Source organism: Cataglyphis hispanica, chromosome 8 (genome assembly GCF_021464435.1).
Source record: "Cataglyphis hispanica isolate Lineage 1 chromosome 8, ULB_Chis1_1.0, whole genome shotgun sequence".
Taxonomy (NCBI): domain Eukaryota; kingdom Metazoa; phylum Arthropoda; class Insecta; order Hymenoptera; family Formicidae; genus Cataglyphis; species Cataglyphis hispanica.
In genome coordinates this window covers 6252462-6279158 of record NC_065961.1, presented here as the reverse complement: position 1 = coordinate 6279158, position 26697 = coordinate 6252462, and the positions used below count along the sequence as shown (strand labels likewise).

Here is a 26697-nt window from a genome sequence, read left to right as displayed (position 1 = left end):
AATATTGCAATAATGATATGAAAATCGAGAATTCATCATTTTTTTCAAACACCTTTCTGGCTCTGTAACAGTCACAGCAGTTGCAGCCGTAACTCTATGGATGCGCTTGTAAATATATGCAAAACGTATTTATTATACTTCGCGGAGTTACGCGCAATCTTCCGAAAAGTTTTGAGAGCATTGGCACTTTCGTGGCATTTTCTTCTTCCACGTTGAACGGAGCAGAAATGGGTAAACGAGACCAATGCTCTGATAAATACCTTGTGAAACTGCTTGATTTTTCACATGATAATTTGGCAGTAGCTGCAAGACCATTATATCTGATTCTTCAACCGTGTTCGCATTTCTATTCGACATGTTCAGACAAATGACATTGTCATTTTACTTTTAATCACATTAATGTTTATCACATTGATGTTAAAGATTAATTTGAATGAAACTATTTTTATTCTCGTCTCATACTAATTGTATTTATTAAGTTTAATTAAGCATTAAGTTTTTTGAAAGAATGAGAATTATTTTTTAATTTTTTCGAAGGCTATCGAAGAATATCGAGAAAAAGAAATAAACTTGCGCGAAACTTGATATATATAATGCGACATGTATGAATGTGATATGTATTATATGCCCAATTCTGCTCGGTATTTCGGTCAAAGCCGACTATACGTGACAATGTTTCCGTTTCGCATATGTGACTCTCCACATGAAGCTTTTGTACGAGACAAAAAAAGTGACAGGGAATCATCGCGCAACTGCCATTAGCGAGACCTGGCGCGTCCGGCCTCGCATTCTGTCTCTCCTGGAAAAATCGCCTCGCGTAACTTGTAGTACACCCGATATAGCTGCAATTCACATCGTCGAGTTTGATCGACGAAATGCCTCTAACGTGTTCCAGGGAGGCGGAGGGAGACATTTTTCTCTCGCCTCTCTCTTCTTCCACTTCTTTTTTTTATCTTTCCCTCTCTCTCTCTCTCTCTCTCTCTCTCTCTCTCTCTCTCTCTCTCCATCTCTCTCTCTCTCTCTCTCTCTCTCTCTCTCTCTCTCTCTCTCTCTTCTACACACGTTTATATACATGATAATACACAATCTTTCTCCTCTCTTTCTCTCTCTTTCTTTCTCGTTTAACTTTTCTGTCTTCATTTCCTCGTGTGTCAATCCATGTTCCTTTTCCAACAACATCTTCAACATCCGACTACCAGCTTTATCACACATTCTGTTCTGAACCTTCCTCCATGCTTCATAAGCACTCCGCGTCCCTCCAAGAGAGTATTCGGTAAGTAAGCTATCAGCACTGCCGAAACTAGAAGCTACAGGGAGGTTCTCCGGCTACCTATGTAAACAGTTGGGAACGGAGTACAAGAGGCCGCGTGTGGATTTTGGGCGCACCCGGTTAAACCCCGAGTTTTATTAAGACAACCGTGTCTCTAGAAATTTTTACATTGAAGAGTAATACGGTTTCTTCCTAATTACGAAATAATATTTATGCACATGGCAGACAGTTTTTTTTTATCATTTTTAATATAAAATGTAAATTTCGAGAAAAAAATATAAAATTTTGCAAACATTTTCGACAGTAAACAATGAAAAGCAATCAATGAAACATTCTAGTTTATTACTCTCTCTCTTTCTCTCTCTCCCTCTCTCTCTCTCTCTCTCTCTTTCTCTCTTTTTCTCTTTCTCTGTTGGAACATGTAAAACTTTTTTTACATATATAAAAATTATACTACATACGCGCGCAAAAAAAAATATCTAACTTTTCATGCTTCCTTTTTTTTTTGGAAAAAGTTGGGTCATCGGCACAGTGTCGCTCATTCGTAATTCACATTCGGCCTCGAAGATTACAATTATATCAAATTTTCGACACAAACTTGCTCAAAACGTTGTTAACTATAATAATGAAAAACCACGTGCGTGTTGATCCGCAAGCGTTTGTAGGTAATTAATCGATACGCTCATAGTGCTTAGCTAACTCGACGGCGATAAGAATACCGCGACGTTAAACGACCGATATTTTCTGAACAATTTTTAGACACCATCGTTTTGCTCAGAAGAATGTCGATAGACATCGGCAGATACGCTCTATTGCGAGCTTAAAGCTGATCGCACGCGCTTTGTAGGAATTTCGATTGCGAGGATAAACGGGAAACTCGATGAGAAAGCTGAAGCTTCGCGGCGAATTGACGGAGCGATTTTTCTTTATCGTGAAACGATCGTCAACGAGTTATCGAGTCGGAAAGAAGTTTTCACCAGTGAGAATGCGAGGATTTATTTCTAGTATTTACGATTTATATCGTTGCACAGAAATCCAATCATGTTTCCTCTCGAAAGTCGCAGGCCACAAATCAGAAGTTGCAAAATCTGCGCACGACAGGAGAATCGAATCACAATCAATATAATGTTACTTATACTACGATATATCAGATGGTGACTTAAAAAAATATAAACGCGATTGAAACATGCGCTGATTTTAATCAACGTCGATATAAAGTTTCAAAGAAAACATTGATTAATGACAAAATTATATATAAGTTCTCTCTTACCTTGCTATTTCTTCATCGAGAAAGCATATTAAAATATATCAATTAAATCAATAAATTAGATTCTCTCTACTAATATTTTTAAAGTTTACATACGATCTCAATTTGATTAACATTTTGCAAAAATTGCATATGACGATTCGATCGATATCGTTCCATATGAAACTTTCGTGACGCATCGAAATTATGAAAGCCGAACAACCGTCCGAAAAAGAGAATATCGAATGGTTGCGAAATTAAATTGACGTTACAGTCGCAATACTAAATGTCTCTTTCGGAGTGGCGTTCTGCAAATGAAACATTTGTGATTTTTCGAGATGCACTGGTACTCTAACGGATGGCTTTCGAATGCAATCGCGCGCGCAAAAAAAAAGAAATAGCGAAAATACTCTCGAATGTATTAATTCCAGGAGATTCGATAATATTATCTCGGACGAGAGATGTAAAAATCGGTCAAATGCTTTTATATCGTGTAAACTCAATTTCGAAATTGATGCCTATCACACAGATTTATTTTATTTATATATGATTATATGACTATATGTATAAGAGAATTAAAATTTTCGTTTAGTAATAATTCGAAACTGTAGCATAATCAGTAATGAAACAATTTCCTGTTTTAAAATTTAATAATATATAATTATTATTCAACTTTTCACCTATATAAACCAAAAAACATTGTTACTTTGAGCTTAAAAGAAGAATGTTATTTTTCTCTGTTTTATAGTATATGTGTTTCTATAGTGTTTCAGAAATAATTATGGCGCTTTCTAATTTTTACATTTTATACTTAAATCGATGCATTATTAGAGTGTACTTTCCTATACATTACACATTATATCAATATCAACACATGTTAAAATTTTTCAGCCTATCTTTAACGCTATTCTATAGCCCTCACATGTTAGCAATTTTTGATCGAACTTTATTATTTATTGTGGAAAAGTTAGGCGAAAATTAATCACTGCCAAAAAGAATATTACGATTCCAATTGATGGATGAAATTAGTGAGGAATATCGGATCGTTTCGAAATCATGTTACATTACGACGACGACTGAATCTTCGTTCCTTAGAAAGTAGAACGTGCCAAGTGCGATTCTAGTACAATATTTCTCAGTGGAGGGAAATATAAAGAAAAGATATTTAATATTTTCCAGTTTCTCTTTTTCTACTCGTATCGAGAGAAACAGAGTTGCGACTACACAGTCAGTTTTTTTTTTCTTTTTTATAGAAATTGTACGGTGTACATTTTTATATGAATGGATAAGATCTTTTTGCTGGTGATCGATATAAGGGAGAGAATCCAAATTTTATAGTGGGAGAACGGGAAATCGTGTTTACCGCCGATACGATTTTCAGGGGTCTCTTTTATACTTTATGCAAGCTCTTTCGATTCTTTGCATGCCCGCGGGTGCAGGAAAGATCCAAAATTTGCACAGAGAATCGGATATATACATATTTTATTCCTCGATATCGCGCTTTCTATATTTTTTTAGGCTTTTTATATGGCATCCAAATTTTATATGGCATCCCTGATAGTATTTCGAATCAAAGATTTACGTATAAATGAGACAAATTTCTATAATTTAAATACTAAAATTTTAAATATTAAAATACCATTTATCATTTTTCATTACATTATTTTAATTTTATCAAATTGATATAAAGCTTTTTTTTATGTCTAAAAAATGTCTCGTGTTTCTTTTAAGCGGTCAATGCTGTTTAAAACTAGTTTCACTAGATCTTCATTCGTGAAGATTCCCTTTAATCAAAGATTCGTTTCTTGCGAAGTAAGATGGAGGAAAAACGTATCATGGGAAATATTGAGAGAGAATTCTCTGATGTCGTTTGAAGCGGCGCAAGGCAGACTGAGGTAGGATGAAAATTCAAAGGTGGGTTGATTCGTAGACGAAGATTCTCTGAATTTCATTTCTGATCAAAAGAGCAGCTCGGTCAGCATTTTATGAAACGTCCCGTTCGCGAGAAAATAATTTTAATGACCGCACGAAGGAAATAGAAAATCTGACAGGAGAAATATCTACTGTAATCTTCATTTTACGCTCGCGGACTGATAACGAGATATAATTTGACAAATCCATAACATTAGCTGACTTTATCATTGAAATTATCTTCATAATTATAAGAATTTAATTTTTGCGGCCTTAAACGATAAGTAAGAATCCGCAAAATTAAGTTTTTACATCAAGTTTGAAATTGAATTTTTACACGAGTTAAATCCTTTTAATTACAAAATAAAACAATATATATATATACGATGTGTTTTGAATTAAATATTAAGTAAAAATATTTAATTTTCAAAGCAATGAATTAGAATTTTTATAATTTGTTTTAGGATAAATGCGTTTATCTTTTTTATAGATCTTAATCTTTTGAGATATATTTTGTTTTAATATTTTTAATATTGGAGAAAATCGATAAGCAAATAAGTTTTTCGATTGAGGCCAACAGAGGATTTCCGCGTATTTTAAATTGTATGTATATATGCGTGAGATTGTGATTCGATTTCCGAATATTCGGTACGTCAATCATCCTATATGTTCATTCACATCCGCTTCTGCTATTTTTTTCATACTATTTTTGTTTTTATTTTCAATTTTATTACAAATAATATTGTACATCAAGTGTGATAAATAATAAGCACATACATTATCTCTTTCTACTAATTTCCTTTGTATTATTTTGCATTGTTCACTAATTTTTTAATTACTTACATTATTTTCAATCTCTCTATGTTTTTTACTTCAAAAATGGTTCCTTCATAATCATAAGAATCCGCTCTTAATTCTTTCATTAGTCACGATCGTTTTGTATAAATTGTATATTATTAGAAAATATATTAGCATACAAGCTTAAATATGAACATACATTGAATATGCTATCGAAAAAAACTTATATCGATAACATATTTATATATTCGTTCATATGGATAATATGACATGTATTGCAGTTGTATTAGTTTGTTACACGTTGTGATTCTATTATTACATTTCATATCATTATAAGCGGATGTTGCGTATTTGTCACCGATGCTGTAATTATTATCATCCTCAAACAGAATGTCAAACTGTTCACGCACATATCATTTTAATCCAATTGCTGGATACTGTTCTGTGAAATTAGCGTACGCTTATGAAGTTTGTTTCTCATAATCATCATATTTCGATATTTAATTTAGGAAACGTTATACGCAGGATGGTCTATGAAAAACTTATTTTTGATTTTTAAATAAAGTAACAAAACTTTTAATTTTTTTTTTTTGAGTTATTAAATATTGGCTCATACATAAATACATGAAAAAGGAATATTTTTAAAATATATTAAATATATTAAATATATAAAATGACATAATATGTATATATAAATCTGCACCAGAAAAAAAAAGATAATAATTTTAAAGATACATAATAGTTGTCAAATATATAAAATTATATAATTATTTTAATTTAAACTTTAAACACATTTTTCCATGGACCAACCTGTATTTCTATAAATAATCAAAAATAAGTTGATAAGGGAAATGCCGTTATCATTGGGGCGTCTCAATAATCTTTTTAATTAGTGAATTTAAGGTGCAAATTAATTAGTCAATATATTTATACGTATTGTGACTTATAAATGTACTTAGATAGATAATCTTTGTTCTCTCATAAAAAGCAAAAAAATAAATTATATTTTTTTCAGCTGGTACACAATTAGCCAGCAAAATTCGAGGTATATATATATATATAATATTAAGTTATCAAAGATCAGGTTTATACTTTTTTCAATTAATATAATTAATCCTCTCCACAGCGATGCAAAATTTGCATAGCATTTGTCGATATCTGTGAGAAATTTGTGGCAGTCTTTAATTAAATTGTACTTATGCATCCTGATAGATTAAGCGAAACATTCGCGGGTATCTATAATTAAAAGCGAATATGTTTTCATAGATGCATTTTTCGCGCTGTATATGCATCTAATACGCATCTAATTCTAATATGTCATTTGGTACTTAAACCAAAATGAGTTGCATTGTTCGCATAATTTGCACAATTCATTCAGATTAATCATTAATAATTTACGTTGTTTTTTTCTTTGTCACCCTCTTTTCTTTATCATACAAAAAATAAATGCAGCAATAGAAAGAGGTGAGAATATTAATCCTAATGTATTGACTCTTCGAGGATCGCGTCGAGCTTCGTAAGGTTCTTTGCGAGCGAAAAAAAATCGCGGAACGCTGCGTGATTCTTATTATTATCTCGCGGAACTTGCACCGTAACTTGAGAATACATTAACCGCGATTTTTCGATTAATCCGCGAAGTGATACCTGTCAAAAAACCCGGATGGCGTAATGAAGTTTCTCCCACGTTGGGAATAAAATAATAAAAAAAGGAACGAGCAAGTCGATTAAAAAGTGACTCTTCATGACAAATCTTCGCCGTGTAAAATCTCGTTTCTATTTAAGAAGTAAAGATGAAAGTTCTATCGAGAGTCGACGAACAGTTCTAGATTACAAGAAAAAAATGGAAAGAGAGAGAGAGAGAGAGAGAGAGAGAGAGAGAGAGAGAGAGAGAGAGAGAGAGAGAGAGAGAGAGAGAGAGAGAGAGATAATTTTATTATATGCTTTAAAATGAGATCCCCTAAGAGAACAAGAAAGAAATATAAAGATCGAGAATGCAAAATGAAATGAAAGGGAGAAAGAGAGAGAGAGAGAGAGAGAGAGAGAGAGAGAGAGAGAGAGAGAGAGAGCGAGAATATGTGTGTGTGAGTGTATGTGTGAAAGAGAATGAAATAGAATACGAGAGAAAAAATGAAATTACGAAAAACGAAAGTACAGACCGATTATCTATATGTATAGCGAATTTCAGTTTTAAGAATAAGAGTCAATTATATTAATCAATGTGAAGGGGTGTCGGTTTTCGAGAAAAAAAAAAAAAAAAAAAAACATTGATATAAACGTGGATACTACAGGTAGTACAAGGAACTTTGGATGTGTATTTCGATTCAGGTGTGACGTATCTTCCAAAATGTACAATACCCGCGACATCGCGTCGGGACAGCACCAGTTTTCCGGTAATAACGAGAATATTGAATTTTCGTTGAAATTTTATATGAGAGTTTTGGTGATATTTATTACGCGAGTGCTGATGATATTATTATTGGATTCTGTTTTGTTGTAGCGTTTATTTTAATAGATCGATACCAAATAAATTGGCAAGAAAATTCTCGTGTTTTCTATCATCTATATATCTTTCTTATTATCTATATATTATCACACATAAAACGTAATATAATGATTTAATATATATTTGATGTTTCTCGCACACAATCTTACCAAAAGAAGATACTAGAGTTATTTCTGTATATCTGTACTTCTGTACTTTCTTTTCGACGTTCTATGAATTTTGCATGGAAGCATTTCGTACTTAATTTAATTTAGCTTGCGCAAAAAATGTGTCCGTGCAAGCTTGAAATTCGTATTGCGAGAAAATTAACTTTTCAAAATGAAATTCGGTCAAATCGTTTAGATGAGCAATTACGGACGAGTCGACGTTTAACATTCGATGCTGTGCGCCATCGATTTCACGTGGTACAATCGCGACAATAATTCACATTATACGACACAACGTGCTTCTCTCACAGAATCATTGTGTGAACGTCGATTAAGAAAATGTCTAAATCGAATTTTTATTATTGAAAGAATTTGGGAAACTTTTAATGAATTTTCTGCAATTATTTTCATATTTTATTTTTAATTCAAATATTATATCAGTCGAAACTCTAATTTCCGAAAAGACGTTTCATAAATCACAGTGATGATTTTACTCATTTTTTTAAATCCATTTTAAAAATTTATTTCCGTCTTAGGAAAAGGATTCTTTTCTTCATTAATCTTAATCCGAAATGTCAAAGAACTTTTCAGCTGCCCTTCTTCGTACTTAACACAAATTAGATTATTTTATAAATAATATATAGAATAAGAATTGTGCAAGTGGTGAAGACAAAATGCTTTCTCTAAAAATTTACATTCATTACTCATCTAAATAAAATTTCGTAAGATACTCTTTATTCTTCTCTTTATATTCATACTTGTATGTGTAATATTCGTATGTGATAAGTCAATACGACATGCAATGCACAAAATGCAATATGCATATTTATTATTTAAATGTATATATATATCTAAACTATCGTTATTTAAATTATATCTAAATTACCACAATCACAAATGCAAGATCTCAGATCTATTTAATCGAAAATATTCAGTCAAACCGGATGCCTGGCGCTATCTCGCCGTAATTGTCTGCCATATTGTTAATATATCTATTGTAAATGTTTGTATGTATTGTAAAATGTATCTTGCTTGGAGAGGTGACATATCTTAAGTTATAGAGTTTCCGAGAGGAGAGAAAAAATGTGCGAGTTGCGATTGCGCATTTCGCGCCACGTTCACGTTCGCGTACTCGTCCCTTTCCATTCGTTTCCGACTTTCGGCTTTTACTCTTTCCTTTGCCACTATGATTTACCGTTGAAAAAAATGTAATCCCAGATTTCATGTCGAAGAAACCCGATATCGCGAGGAAAGGACGAGGCGGGAGGAGGCGCGATCCGTATGGGGCGCGAATGCCTCTGCTATATACATTTATGTACACATATACATAATATATTGTATAAGCAATGGCAAAACTACTACGAGTCATTATATGCGACATTAAAATTTGTATATCATGAACGAATTAAAAGAGGAGAAGCTCCTGAAATTATCTTGTGGACGTTATTAATCCACGGCTGATATCCGACGATCTGATATACCAGAGGCGGATGAATCGGAAAATGAATTGCGTCTGGATTAGAAATTTGAATTCACCAGAAAATGAAAATTAATCATAGTAATGCGCTTTGAATTTACACACAATTGAAGATTATACCGATAAATCCGCTAAATACGGTCGTGCTATTTAATCGTCGCGTAATGAAAAATGATCACTTATTTAATAAATTTATGTACGAATGTGACGTGACTCCTTTATCCGCTTATCCTTAATTTTAAATACGATTCATACTCTTTGATCCTACCCGTCCGCCATTAATCTACTAATCTGCAATTCATAATCTAATTAATGCTCTAACATAATTGACGCTGTAATCTCGAGGGTGAAGGTATGTGTCAACTAAAGCATGCTTCTTAAATAACGTGATATAATAAGTAAAAGTTTGATTGCATGGCTTATCTTAATTCCGTGATTATCATCTAATAGAATTCTTAGCTCTTATATTTCTACAGTTATATTGTGAAAAATTACGAGTAAATATTTATATGAATGTTCTAAAAACATAGTTCATTAAAACCGAAATAATTTGTCTTTTAACAAATCAGAATTATTATAAAACTATCTATGTTAAAATTATTTATGGATAAAAATAAGAAATGCATAAAAAATAGTTTTTGGCTCGTTATCTCAGAACAAATCCGAGCGACGATAGTAAGATTAATACGAGCCTTTAGGCATTAATTGAAGATTGAATTGAAATTAGTATCTACAGAAATTGTTATGGAAAGTGAGAGATATACTACGAAAAGTGTACAAGTATTTTATAACTCGTACACCAATGCCCAAAAACTCACGTTATTTTTGCCATCGTTGCCGAGATTTATAGATCTTTTGCAATTTGTCTTACAAATCATACATCATAATTATTTTTCATTTTAATGTTGCGAATGTAATATACATATAACATAATGTGAAGAAAATATAATTGGATTATTTTTTTTTTTTTACTTTTAATGCATAATTTTCTTTATTAACAAAATGAAAATTTAAGCGGAATCTATATTTATCACGTTATATATACCTAAATTATCGATTTTAGTTCGTATTTTATAGTGCGATGTGGGATATTAATTTCTCTTTGATGAATTTTTCTTTAAAAATCGTGAGATTAAAAATTTAATAAATATGTTGATTAAAGTTGGTATTTTATTAATGCTTCTAAATTGCGTCTATCAAAGATAAATTACATGAATATTATTTAAAGCTGCTGATTATTTATAAAGACATTTATTTCTTATTAATTTCTATCTGATTAAATGTTAATTCATTACTGAATATTTAAGCAAATATTTGATCTTTCAAAAATAACAATGCATGACAAATGAACTCTTCTGAATGTGCATTAAATTTGAAATGCATGCAATTGTATACAATCTAGCCGTAATTGGCCTGTTCTTTCACACGAAAGAAAAAGTCACAACAAAAAAAAAAAGGAAAAAAGAGAACTTGCAATAATAAACGAGAAACGTCACGTTGAATAAGTAAAAATATGTTAGAAATGTTATATAAGAGCCAACACCGGTGAAGTTTAATTTAATTTTGCTACATACACAAGTACTATCGCTCTCTCACTTCTTATGAATAATTCAATAAACCTTTAACTAGTCAACTCCGAAAATTACTATACGACTTCAATTTATGTTATTTTAGCACGTATGTATGAATTCCTGTAATTAAATCATGAATATTTTGATTTCGATCGGTGTATAGATGCATTCCAGAAATTGTTAATGAAATGTCACACGGTTAACAATCGCGCATAAGATGTTATATGAATTATTAAATAACAATAAATGGAAATCGCATAGAAAAATATATTTAAACAATTAAATCCTAAAAATACTAATTAAGCGTTTCAAAATTGTGTTTACTTTATTTAGACATTCTCGAGATAAATGATTTCTATTGAACGCTTTTGAAATGTTGCATCACGATGTTTCATTCAAAACATGACTGTTGTTTGTACAGCATATGCATGCACTCTGCAAGTGTATTTGTATTGCACTTACCAGCGATCTCAAAGCGTCTTCTAATTCACTTTCGACTGTTCCACATTCAAGTATATTTGCACCATGAAAACAGAGTTTTTCGACTCTTCACTCTTTCTTGTTAAAATAAATAATAAAAATATGTGTGTATATTTGCTGACTTTTGTAATTCACAGTTTATCCGCTGAAACTAATTTTCTCGCTACGACCTTTTCCAGTTCAACAAATCTTTATATTCTGATGTTGGGAAGATATAACACAAAAATTACTAAGAATGCATATTATTTGTTTTATAGAAAGAATATAGTCTTTTTATTTTTATTTATGTACATCTTTTGTTATATATATTCAGATCATATGATCTTTATCAAAATATTATTTGTCAAAAACGCAGTTTAATGTTATATTTTTCATCTTTTCCTTTAATTGAATTATTATTTTGTCTTGAGGTTGAAACAAATATGGAGAACATTGAAATAACATTAGAACAGATATTAGCTGTTATCGCGATCATATTGGGGACAGTGATTAATCCACCACGCATTAATAACTTTTAGGGATTTGATGATTAATCAATGCAAACACCTCCTAGTCGAATATTACTGATTTCTAGTATATTATGGAGAACTCATTAACACTATGAATCAGTTTGATCGGGTTATTCGAGCATTAAGTCGATTATTACTGATCTACTCTCTCCATTTCAATATTCTTGTTTACGTGCCACTAACAATTCTATTTCGATAATTCCGTTAAAGTCTCATGCGAGAGACGAATATGTAATTTTTTTTGCAAGTTCCATCTGTATCAGTACTATTGAGAAGGAGATAGAATTGATATTTATTAAATATAATAAACTTAACTATTTAAATAATTTGTTATTAATTATAACTTAATTTTTTCTTAATTCGAAGCAAATTTTTTAATTTTTTTTTTTTGCTTTAATGAAAGAAAAAATTATATGTCGATGTGTCAATTGGATGTTCTTTAAAATCGCGTTTTCTAAAATATCCTGTGTGGACAACATAATTGAAAAAAGCGAGGAAAGCTTCCTTGATCCAAAGACGTCAGACGGAAATCGAGTTATTTGTGAAATATGAACGGAGAGATACAAATCGTTTCGACCTTGTCACGCGTATGTCGCTTCATCCCTTTATATCCCATAGCAGGTTCAGAAAACGTATCTAGGTACTTGGGCTCTCCGTGGGGGCGAGAGTGCCGGACGCGGACTTTCTCAGACCAGCCATCAACCATCACCAACTACACATCCACATATCCACAATTGCACACAAAAACAAAAATAAACAGCCCTATCCCTGATCGCTTCACCAGCACGGTGAGTCTTACTTCTTCTTCATTCTATATTACATCCTCTATTTTAATCCTTTGCTACGATTCACTACTCTCGAAAGTACTGAATGCTTGAGCAATCAAAATTTGTTTCCTTAATTGCACATTCTAATTTATCCGTGATTTCTACATTGAATGTCTCGATGAGGATTTATGCTCTTTTGGATTTTTTTTCTTTACTTGATAATTTCTTGACGCAAGAGTTTAATCCGAAGCGTCATTAATGAATTGTTAATGCTGATAAGGAATTTGGACAAGTTAAAATTAATAATTGGATATTAAATTTTTAATGAGTTTTTGCTTCCAAAAATTTAATTTAAGAGTTAATATTACAAAAAACTAATTGATATTAATAATTAGATTGAGAAAATTATATTGATAATAAATATTGCTACTTACTATGTCTATATTTTTCACATTTTACATTATATAAATTATCAATGGATGAATAAGCTTTTTGAGTAATATTTATGATATTTAACATTGCTAATGAATTTAATTAAGTGAAGCTTTACTATTTAACGACAACAATTAATTATCGGAAAGTTATTAAGCAAAATGTAATTCGGAATTTGCCGCAAAATTCTCGAGAAATAGATATTCTCTCAGGTTTCATGTACTTTGACGAGAGGTAGTCTCTGCTTTCTTATTTGCTAACGCTGCTTTCTCTACTCTTATCTCTGCATGCTTCGCCTTTGCTTTCGTTGCATTCTCACACTTATTATTCTGCTATCAGTTATTAATAGCTAAATTATGCTTATTATAAGTAATATTGTACTGATGCAATCATTGTTGTCCAATAAGAAACGATTTTGTTCCATCGGTATTTCTTATATGATCGATAGTATAATCATTCAAAATATTGACGGTAATATTAATCATACGAGGATTTTTATACACGTCGTGCTCTACTTTCGTCTTACAAATATAAAATGATAAATATGTAGTGATGGCGCATGATTAAATCGTCGATATTATAAATATTTGTCGTATATTAAAGAAGATAAGTCGCTATTTTATTTTTAAAAATAATTATCAATAATTTTAATTTTAATTTTAATTCTCAAGACAGAATAATATAAAAAAAAAATATTTTTTTTTATTCATTACATTTTTTTTATATGAGCAAGCAATTAATGTATAATGCACAATTTGATAAAAATTGAAAAAAATGGTGTTCTCCTTTTTTATTTAGTTATTTTTTATTACGCATATTTTATAGAAAAAATTATGAAATTATAAAGGTAGCCACACAGAGAGAAAAAGAAATTTTATGAATTGATATAAAATATAACGCGCGCGTGTTTACCGGATCTTTCGGATTTATCGTTATTTTTCATGTTTTATTTTGTACAGAGTAATGAGTATTATTTCATTACAAACAAAACTCTGTATATAATGCATGAGTAAACATTGACAAATGACGGTATAAAATTGATTTATTAATATATTATTTATTGTAATTTATTATATATATATATATATATATATATATATATATATATATAATATTATATATATAATACATATCTATATATTATATTATATGTATGTAGATAAAACGGAAATTTCATAGACTTGTCATATTGTCACATAAAAACTGCACATGCAAATGTAACGTAATAGCGTTTTATTTGTTTGATATATTGTGCGTTCAGATAAATATTATTTTATGTTATGTTTAGTATAATTATATTTAAGTACAGCATGGCTCACATGTGCTTTTGCATGCTTTGCAAGTTTTGAAAATTGTAATGTTATAGGCTTCGCTAAATCGACATTTTGCATTATCAATTTGAAGATTAACTTGTTTTCTTAAATTTTTGTTTCAATTGTAAAACGAACTAATGTTATTTTTTAAACACTTATGTTTTTTAAGCTATAGATGCGAGCATATTATAGGCCTGGGTGAATTAGTGGCAAATTTATTATTTCAAATAAATGAATTTTTTAATCAATAGATATTTATATTCAATTAATCAGTTATAGAAAAAAAATATCCGAGAATCATGATTGATGAATTTTTCATGTAATAATGGTTTTGGGTATTTTATCCGCAAATAGAAAATATATTATTAGCGTAAAACAAATTCTGTATAAAAAGCAGAGTCAATTTTTGTAACGAATAATTTCATTTTTATATTCATGTGAATTCATTTTTATGTGAATTCAGTATTAAAATAACATTGAATTTATATTTTAATACGAATTTGATATGAGTTGGACAAGCAATAATTACTTTACACATTAATAAATTTCATAAAATAATCGACATTTGCCAAGGCCTAATCCGCATATACTATAATTAATCTTATCATCTTAAATCGATATATCGTTTACCTTATTTTAAGATATTTTATTATATACATATTTATATATTTTTACGTTATACGAACTCACACTGAAATACACATAATTATGCGTTATGTGATTATGTATTTATTCACATCTGAACGGTTTAACGGTACTCATTAAATTTATTAAAGTAAAACTATTTGTTTAACAATCGAAAAAAATTAATTACTGTCATAATTTTAATCTATTTTAATTAATAAAAGAAGCAATGATTATTTTTGATGAGAAAGATGGCTTTCCACTTATCTGAATTACATAAATATGATTTCTTTTTATACAATGCCATGCACATTTATCACGATGACATGTAATCGACTCGCAAGCACAACACAGTATAATGCATCACACCGCAATAACAACAACAGCAACTACACAACAACACAATACAAGCTCGACTGGACAAAGACGAAGAGCGTCAATGGTATATCTAATTTTTCAGTGTGCAAACCGGGTTGGTACCACAGCGACGGCAGCTGCTTGCGACAGTGTCCGTCCGGGACTTTCGCGATCCGGGATGACGACGAATCCGATGTATTCTGCACCGCATGCCATTATTCGTGCCTGTCGTGCAAAGGGCCTAGCGACGCTGATTGCGTCACTTGCCATGTGGACTCGGTACTCACATGGAGCAACGGAAGGGCACTGTGCGTGCTGAGCGGCCTTACCTGGAAGATGCAATCCACGGAATGGTTCTACAGGATGACCATAGTGTTCCTGATCAACTTGGCTCTCATGATTGTCATTATCATTTATCTCGTGCTCGCCTGGTGCATCCGCAAACGCAAATCCGTCCACATGTATAGCAAGGTGTCTTATTCCGGTAACGGCAAGGTTCATGCAGACACAGAGCGATTGCAAAGCGAAAACACTTATATCTCTGACAGCGAATAAGTCTCAATGATAATGAAAAGTATGTTCGAAAGGAAGCTGTAATATGCCTGTAAATATTCTGAAGATATTTTAGAAATACATTGAGAATCTTTTGAAAATAGAAATATTTTTTGTTTGAGAATATTATTGAAAATATATATATTTTACAAATTTTTTTAAATATCTTCTGCGAACAAAAAAATTTGAAAATGATTTGAAAATATTTTCTAAAAATATGTCTTGTGAGAATGTATTGTGAGATTGCCTTTGAAAAGGCGTCTGATAATTTCATAAGGCTGTCAAAACATAAATGTTCTATAGAACATGCGGCTGCGATAAAAGGTCCACAATAAATTATGCAATTTATATATGTATGCTAAATATAACTAATTTTATCCGATTAAAAATCCAAATATAAAATTAAAAGGAATATTTAAAAAATTTTTCCCGGAAAATGCTTTTATTTAATTAAAAATGTGTTTTTGTAGTTGTATTTTGTGTTTTTTATAATTGTATGTACAAATTGAGTCTCAATTCATCATCAACTTTAGAAGTTATACTACGCTTTTTCAAGTGTAGGAATGCTCCTTTGTAGTAACACTTTGTAAGAGACGTCTGGAACGTAAAGCATTAATGGTGCCGATAGTTTCCTTTGAAGCAATCGCTTCGTTGCGATGCCAGTATTGTAGCAGTGGTTCGCGATGGTGGACCGTTTATCGATCGCTATTGGACTAATGCGAAGTAATGTCTCTTGGAACCAGTGAGTGATTTTATGCGATCTCGTAAGTCTTAAATACCCGTGCAGACATTTATTGTACGATTAAGAGTGAGAAGTGACTATTTTGGATCGTGGTATATCCATCACGATTACGAGTAATTTTATTATTAGATACTGAATTAATCGCGAATATTATAAGTTAGTTTATGTATTAAAAGATTATATAACTAAAAAAATTTTAATAAATTGGAAGCTTACATAAAATAAAATAAGAAGAAACATATACAACATTCCTAAATATTCAAATGCATAGAAAAACAGAATAACATTTTATTTATTATCTACAAATTTGCAAATGATCGAGTTTCTAAGTTGATGAATAATGCAACACGATTTAATCAACAAAGCTATATATATATATATATATATATATATATATATATATATATATATAAATGTAATGCATATCATATACTAATCCGGAAGAGAAATCAATAAGATTTATTAATCAAAAGCCACAATAATAACATAATACTTTCATTACTTAAATAAAACTAGATAAAGAGTATTTTTTTTGTAAGCAATTTACCTCAGTAAATGTGATACGTATTAATATGAATTATGTATACATAAATCATAACTACTATCGCCTGCAATAATTATCCATAATTGTTACCAATAATCACGATGTACATTGTTCTTGTTAACGTTGACCACTTAATAAAGAAAAATGAAAAGTAATAATGAGACTGCACATCGTCATTGTTTTCATTATCAATCCCAAAAAGATTATTAAAATCTTTATAAAGAGAGAAATATCAAATCGTAAAAATTTATTTTCATATTTTCAAAGCTCTTTTTCTACTTTTATTTCCTTTATTTTTTATATTTATAAAGCTGTAATCTCATTGACAGTAATGTAATGTATTTATGTGATATAACATTTTTAATTTAAAGCATTTATAATGATAAATAATGTGAAGCATGAAGAATTAATGATATACTTTTTTTCTTCTAATTTACAGTTTAACGTTGGGCTGTCAGTGAATATCCACGAGGCCAGTATCCAATGCCAAAGTATAGAAATTAGGGGTGACGGATTCGGTGACAAATATAGTACGAGAATATATATAGACATATAAAAATAATAAAAATAAACGATCAACCAAAATCAAATAATTTAATTTTTCTTTGGAATTTTTTTCTTGAATTTAATTTTAAGCATATTTATATGTCACACGCACCATGGAGCACAAAAGCAAAATTATCATTGCGGACTGAGTTGCGAAAATAATGAATCCGCACTGCGACTAAAAGTCGATCGTAACGAGAGCATTCTCGTCGCAATCAGCAACTGGCTGCTTATTTGAATCAGTGGATTTATCTGGTACAATTGATAGATGGGCTTTCTACATATATAGACAAAATAGCATGCTGATTGTTTCCAATTAATATTCGCACTTTGAGCTTGTATCCTTGTTATTGAATTATGAAATGGGGATTTGTTGCCATCGGGTAAGTATATACATTTATGCCGACATATATAGATCGATATCAATATAAAGCGAGATAGAATCGCAGTGAATTATTAAATAATTTATTTCTATTTGTTATTAATTCTTTGTTTACAAAGAATGTATCTTTTTTTCAAAAATTGTAATGGTGATATATTAAATGTATAGATTAAAAACTAAAAATATATTATTATTTTATTTTATATTATATTATTATTTTATATTGATATAAATTTAAAATATATTGATATATATTATAAAATATATTGGCTATTATAAAGTATAAAACGATATACCATATTAATATATTTGTCTACAATATATAAGAAAATCAAATGCAATGCGACAAATGGCGCGCGTAGTTTATATGTATGCCTGTGAAAAGTTGTGCCTCGATCAATATTCAATAACGTAACAAATATCATGCTTCGCTATTGGATTTCAAACGACGTGTCAAATGTACATGATTTTAATATGAAATGTGTAAAAGTTTATTACGAATAGAAGATACACATATCAGGTATAAATTTCACAAAATGTGAAATTTGCTATGCCGCTTTATAATATATTCAGTTATAAATTTAATTGTTCATAATTCAAGTTACATTAAAAAAAAAAAATCAGTTCTCACTCAATTTATTTTTATATAATATTGTCTATCGCGGGATTTCGACGATGGAGATCAGCGCATCGCGAACGGATTCTGGCTGTCGTGAGCTTGAAATTTAAAAAAGAGCTGTCGAAATAACAAATACAATCTCTGTGTGATGACAGCCTTTCCACATATTTTTGCAAACTTTAAAAAAAAAGTGTGTTACAATTTTTTCATTCTTCAAAAGCAGTAATATTAAGCTTACATTGAACATAATAAAATGTACAATTATTAAATAGTGATAATGTCTTATTAATCACAAAACTTTTTTTTTTTTAACAATTTTAATGCGCTTCATGATACTTTATCGCGTTTTAAGCAATTTAATTCGGATGGAAATTGTCAGAAATTAATCATTAATTTTTTGCTATGTCTGATAATTAAAACTTATTAAGAGCGCGCCTGTCGTAAAAATGACATCTCGCGATATTATGATACCTTCGCGATATTCCATTCGCCACCGAGTGGACATAATTCATGAATCATAATTTTACGTGTACTCAAACCACACATTTACAACATGGGAAAACCGACATTGCAGCCGCTGCTCTCACGGCTAATAAAATTCTTCGCTACGCTACCTAAAGCACGCAAAGAGCGAACTGCTGTTGCATCTAGACGAACACCGCTGTTCTTACCAGATGAGGGCATAAAACAAACGGGTTTATGTGGCGCGGCGTCAAAGTCCGTGTTATCTTGGAAACGCGAATATCCAGCATCCCACAACATCTTTCCCCGATGATCCTACTTGCATCACGATGATCCTTCTAACTAATACAAGACAGAATTGCGGCGAGAACATCACCGAAGAAAATCCAGAGATCAACAGCGACCTTCTTCTCAGTCATTATAGTATGTATATTGCATAAGATTATTTGAATTATAATCAAGTTACTTATTTTTAATTTGTATTAATTAAATATAAGCTTTCTCTTCCTTTTATTGCTTAACAATTATAACGCAATTAGAATTTATATAATTTATAGTATTTGTATATAAAATTTATATCGTTAACGCGAGAACATTAAATTTTTTCACAAAAGAAATATTTGTTTATAAATAAATCTTTCTTTAATTAAGAATTCTTTTCTGTTTACTAATTTATTTTGGGAAAATTAATTACCCGCGGACAGAAAGAACCGTAGTGCTTCCAAGCAATTGCAACTGTCACGTAACGGTGTGATGTAACTTATTTCTCTCTTTCTCTCTCCTTCTTTCTTCCTCTTTTCGTGAAAAGATTTGCCACCGATAACTCCTTTTTATTCCATCCTCCTCGACGTGAAATAAAAAGGAAGCAATCGTCTAAGGATACATAGGCGGTTGGCAAAGGACCAAATTCTTGCCATCGTTCCGAGACGCCAGGAAGCATGCACGCGTGCATGTGCACGCGACAGCGATGGTATATAATTCTTGGCGAAACCGTAAGAAACGAAAATGTTCCGTATTTCATTTTCTATTAGTTATGAAAAAAGGATTTTTGCTCAATTTAATGATATTCTACGTGATCTCTTAAATTTTTTCTTTCTATTTTTAGACTCAAACTAAGAGCTATTCCTTGTATTTAAAGAAAAGTGGCAGAGTAAATGCGAGACTTTATTGAATCGTGATTAAAAAAGTAGTACACATCTTACACTTATAATTAGTTATTGTAAAATTATAAAATTATAAAAATATTTATTGATTTTATATAATTATCTAAGTATATTGTATAGCAGAGAGATACTTTACAATAATTAATCAATTGTAATAATGCTTTATCAAATGTAATAGTACTCCGACAATTTAACCCATACAGCGTTTTCTCGCGGATCATACTTAACTTATGGCAAAAAGAAAACTCACTCTTCTTCTTTTTATTCGCCAACGTCTTTACTTCCTGAGTTAACAAATACGTGTACGTTGTACGTTATAATAGCTGTCCAAAAGAACTATAACCATCGATTGAACATTAATCATTGATAAGATTTCTTAAATGTCGCTACCGGTAATAAATGTCGTTCCGTTTATCTACTTTCCTTCCTTTCATACCGTCTGGTCCATAAAACTTATCCGTTATGGTTAACAGCATCGTATTTCATCCTTGATACATGCAAACACAGACAGTTTCGTGCAAAGGACCGCACGATAAATTGCAGAATTATTTATGACACGTAAGCGGAAATTTGAAGGCAAATCGATCTGCATGAAATTAAGTCGGATTGAGATATTAAAAAGAATGTCCACTATAATATAAATAAGATTGAATAACAAAAGATCTTGTTTATTGCAAAATCTATGTTTATCAAATTTTTACCGATAAATTAATAATTATTTTCCATTTGCTTTAAATTAATCAATGATAAAATTAATAATAAAATGATCTGTCTAATTTCAATATTTTATTATTTAATTTACGAAATAATTTCTCTACAAGTAATAAATCTTATTTAAATATAATTTAGCAATATGATAAAATCTCATCTGACCTTATTGTGTCTTTTTTTTCTAAGACAGATCGTATATAAGCGAATAAAAAATCTGATTAAAATAAACAAATAAATTTCCCTACCACTTTAGACCCAGATTTTTTATTCGCTGATATTGATAAAAAAATAAAAAAAACTAATAGTAGCTATTAAATTGTACTACATTTTACATCTCGAAAATTGCCTCTGTATACGATCTGTTCAATCAACACATTTGCAATATATGACAAGATTGAAAATGAACAATTTCGAGATATGAAACTTTAATGTAAAAAAATTGTTTAAAATTACATATCTCCCGCGAATTCAAAAATTATTTCTTTAATTGTGTTTTTTAAACATAAATGATTTTATTGACAAACTATATGATATAGTGAATTTCATATAAAATTTTTTCTAAAATATTCATGTTAACAAGATCCTAACAAGTCGGATTTTAAGCATAGTCTTTTACACGTACATAATCTCTTATAATATATGCAAAACGCGACAGATTAATCCTTTCTTTCGGAAAATAAAATAATGTAATTCAAAAAGTAATGTTATAATTTAAAAAGCAACGCGTTTATAAAAAATTGCCGAAATTAAAAAAAAAACGGCATTTATTTTAAGAATGAAAAATTTTACATGGATCCGTTTATTTTACCCCTTTATCTTATATAGATTTTTTTTTAGGTGCCCTTTGCGTAAAAACGCGAAAACATATAAATTGTTTATGTCTTTATTATTTAGATCTTTTGATCACCAATGGTCACTTAGCGTAGATAATCCATTCTTCAGACCAGATTGGACCTACCTTTCGTTGATCTTGGTCACTTCAAGCTGGCTACTTTTAGCCAGAAATAAAACAGTTTCGATCTCTGTCAAAGGTCAATAAAGGAGAAAAACTCCTTTCATTGCCGGCTAATTAATTTTGCATTTTACACTCATTGACGGTTAGGACCGTTCGTTGAACGTTGCCTTCATATAACTTTGCTTTAACTGATACACAATGTCAAGTCAAATTAAAAAAAGGCAAGTCAATTAAAAATTATGATTGACTGAAATTTTCATAATATATAATATTACTAATAATAAAATTTATAATAAAATAAAATAAATTAAATATTCACTTATACATTTTTTATATTTTTATTTTATAATATCATTTATTTATCTCTTTAAACATAATTTGATCAATTAATAATTTAAATTTGTATCAGTCAAAACAAAGTTTTATAATATGCTATACTACATAGATGAATGGACTATGAAATATTAAAATAAAAGTAACGTGCGTTACAAAAATGAATTATTATATACAATATTAATAAAATTAGGCATATTCTTCATTAAATAAAATATTTAATACATAATTGATTATGGAATGATAAAAAATGAATTGATAAAGAATTAAAACCTTTTTCTATATTTCTTTATTTATTATTTCTATATTTCTTTCTTTCTTTTAACTTTCATTTGCAACATGCTTTAATGCAAATTGTTTGTATTAAAAAAAAAAAGTCAAATGTTATGATCTCATTTATTCTAGTCCATCCATTTTAAGGTAATGGATTTATCTACAATCTACAAACTATGATCTACATCTACAATCTATAAATCCGTTACCTTAAAATTAAATAAAATTTTGTCACTCACCGACACTGATGCGCAACAGCGGAGATTTGGTCTTGAGGCTACGTTGTCTGCAACACGCAAATATAAAATCCAAATTATAGCAACGCTTAAAATAATTAATATTTCAAGAAATTATTATTGTACGCACCAAATTTTATATTCGATACATATAATAATAATAAGAAAGTATATAAATATGAAATAATTTTATAAATTCTAAAAAAGAAAACTATTATTTTTAAATAAAAACTTTTATAGTATGAGTCTTGTTTAAACTATTCAAATATCAATGCATGTACAGGGTTATTTATAATAATTAATATATAATATAAATTAATATATAATATAATTAATATACAAATAATAATACTCACTCTTGGGTTGCTCCGCCGGTGCAGGATGCCTCTCCTAGGCCTCCTCCTCCTCTCAGATTGGTTCACACGCGCGATACTTTAAACGGCACCACTACTTTATTACTCGAGCGTCGCTATATGAATGATAATAAAACTGTAAATCGTAACACTTTGACAATAGCGCGCTAATGTTTACACCGTCAAGACCGAACACCATGTTATTGACATTTCGCTACCGAATATTTTGTGTACTATGACGTACATATAAGTGGAATAATAAATTATGCAAATATTTTAAATTATAAATCAATTATTTATTAAACGCATAATGTATTATGAAGCTTATCGTTATGTTAATTACTTTGACCTGTTATCCGACTATTTTATTATGTGTTCTCAATCCGAATCATATTTAAATTAAAAAGCCAAAACAAAAAAGCCGCACAAAATATAATTAAACTTTAAATATTTTTAAAGAAATAATCATTGCTTATAAAAAAGAAGAAAATCGCGATAAACCAATAATTTATATTTATCTGATTCCTGTGTCTTCTTGATTATATGTGTTTATATTACGCACGAAATACGCGCCTCAAGATTTATCATTGCGATATAATAATATATTATTTAAGATGTTATGTAAAAGATAATTAATATTTATTATATCAAATTGTTTTTCGAGATTTGTCACAATCGTATTTAGAAAAGAAATTTGACGAAGAACTCGCGCACTACTACTTTACTGCTCGAGTGTCGCCGTGCGAATGATAACACATAAAGAAAGGAATTTGAGCCCAAAATCTCACCCCACTATAGTTCTATTCAAGTATCTCCGAATGAATAATAACAAGGCCATGATACGTAAACAATAGCGCGCCAATGTTTACATCGCCAAGGCCGAATACAATGCTATTGATAATTCATTGCCGAAATATTTTCCGTACTATGACGTATATACAAACGGAATATTAAATTATACATGTACTTTCAATTATAAGTCAATTATTAAATTAACAATTGATATATCACGCAGCTTATCGTTAATTACTCGAACCTGCGATTCGACTATTTTATTGCGCGTTCTCAATTCGAATCATGTTTAAACCATAGCGTAGCGCGCGTTTATAATATTTCAGAATAAGCTAAAAATGTATATAATCATGTGTTTATATTAGTAAGATAAAATATCTGTACGCGTACTTTCATTTCTGACTATTTCTCGAATATCGAATAAAATCAGATTTACAAAATGGGCCGATTGAAATAATATTAAAAATTTTTAATTTTGTTTTGAGCACTTGTGTATCATTGACCGCGAATGAAAAACAATTTGTTCACATTGAAAGCGGATTCCATTCAGTCGATCATCAATGAGAATTTTAAATCGATTTACAGAGTAGGAAGTATTCTTCATAATGCAAACTCATCAGGTAAGCATGAATGAATTTCGAACATTATTATATAACCCGATTTGGATTTTGCTTTGTGCATTTTTAACATGATCACTCGTCTCGATTTACATTTGTAGAATCTGTCGATTGGATTGAAATAATCCTTTAGCGTATAAAAGAGCACGGAAATCCTTTTAATGCAACATTACATATAAAACACATATCGAATAATGATTATATTAATTTATAATTTATAGATATATAATAGCACATTTTGTTCTGTTATTATGTGTATATATATATATATAATTTTATAGGTGTTGCAAGTGAATTATTTTAATTCTGTTTAATTCAATCAATTCACTCAACCATTGTATATTGTTCAATACATAGTTTATAATTGTTCAAAATTATAATTAATTATTATAATTATATATAATTTATTTAAATATTTATTTTAATATCTTTTTAGTAATAAATATTTATATAAGAAATCATATAAAATTTTATAATACGTGTGTGAATAGTATCTTCGTTATATTGAATCATAGAATTTTAATGTTCTTTTTAACATTGCGAAGTAATAATATTATATTGCGCCAATTTGATAAATAATTTAATATATATTAAGATATATTTATATGTTTAAAAATAAAGGTAGATGTGATGCTGGTATTTGCAGAATTTCTGTCCTGAAAGACAATTTGCAGAGCTTTATTAAAACTCGGAATTAAAATCAATTAAATTTATTAAATTTATTTAATTAAATTTTTATACTGTTATGTAAAAAGATTGATGTGCTGCATTCTTTTTGCAATGTCTAGTGTTACATGAATTTCAATATTATTTCGCAAATGATGCAGTCAGATAAAAAATATAAAGCCGTGTGTTCACTGCTGAGAGTAATAGGATGCTTTTAATATTTACTGGATGAGCTCGTAAGCGGTGAGCAAACTCTACTCGTTCAACATTCTGTTATGTGAAAGAGCAATTTGATGTCACGTGTGAGATCAAAGAGCACAAGCGTGTCCATAATGTTGCGGTTAAATGTGGGATTATCAAACTTCAAGATTTTATAGATATTTGAAACTCTCTCGGCTTTGAAATCATTTTACAATTATGCGAAAAACAACATAATATTGTAAAACAATTAAGTGCAATTAAGTACAAAAAAGACGACTACAGTATAGAATTTTTAAAAATAAATCTTAATCTAATTCTTTAACATAATAAATAATATTGTAATTATATGAATGTAAAGCCAAAAATTATGTAGTAATAAGAAGTCTTTCACTCTCTCTTTCTCTTTCTACTTTAAAATTTATATTTTATGTATGTTTATTATCGAGCATGATATGAGCTGTTTGCGTATCTCTTGATCATTGTGCATCATATGAAGTAATGTAAATAACCGCTTCACAAGAGCTGAAAGACCTAGATTATATCTACGATTAATCTCGACACAGTTGACTTCGTTGGCAGATGAAAAGCGTGTAATAAGTAAACAGGACGCGCATATCTCTTTAAATTAGTTCTCTACGGATACAGAACGGTGGATCTCTACGTTAGTCGACAGGAATTTAGATATTGCCGTGACTAGTGGAAGTCCAGTTACGAGGATGGGATGGACAGGCGGTAATGGAACAATAGGAGATGCGCAAGGGCATGGAATGGATTATTCGGGTATTTGCATTTGAGGTATTCGTTGAATACGACCGAATAATCGTGCACTTTCGCGCACTTGACCGCGTAAGAGAGCACTCAATGATACACTTCTCTTCTATTGCAATCTTTTCATTGAAATACTACTGCGTTTAGACTCGAAACAATTTAAAGATATCGATTGCGATACGAGATGTTTTAATATTAAGGATGACTTCAAATTTGTATTAATCTAAAAAAAGCAATTAATTCAATTAATTGGCACAATTTTTATAGCCAATTTGTTGTTTATAAATTTTTTTTTATGTATCAAAAAGAACAGAAGCTTAATAATTCTATTTCTGTTAACAAAATATTGTAGATATTATTTAAGATCAATTGCCGAGT

The 26697-nt window shown here is 30.0% G+C and overlaps 1 protein-coding gene across 3 annotated transcripts in view; it reads left to right on the top strand.

The window, feature by feature from the left end:
* LOC126851536 (furin-like protease 1) overlaps nt 1–26697 on the top strand; it is a 205492-nt gene that overhangs the window by 176207 nt on the left and 2588 nt on the right. For 2 of the 3 annotated variants that reach the window (XM_050595618.1, XM_050595619.1), the window contains one exon: nt 15508–17077. In XM_050595618.1, coding sequence (XP_050451575.1) covers nt 15508–15959 — 452 coding nt within the window. In that variant the 3' untranslated portion in view covers nt 15960–17077. Of the gene's footprint in view, nt 1–15507; nt 17078–26697 lie in introns of those variants that run through there. The other variant, XR_007687693.1, reaches the window with a different exon arrangement.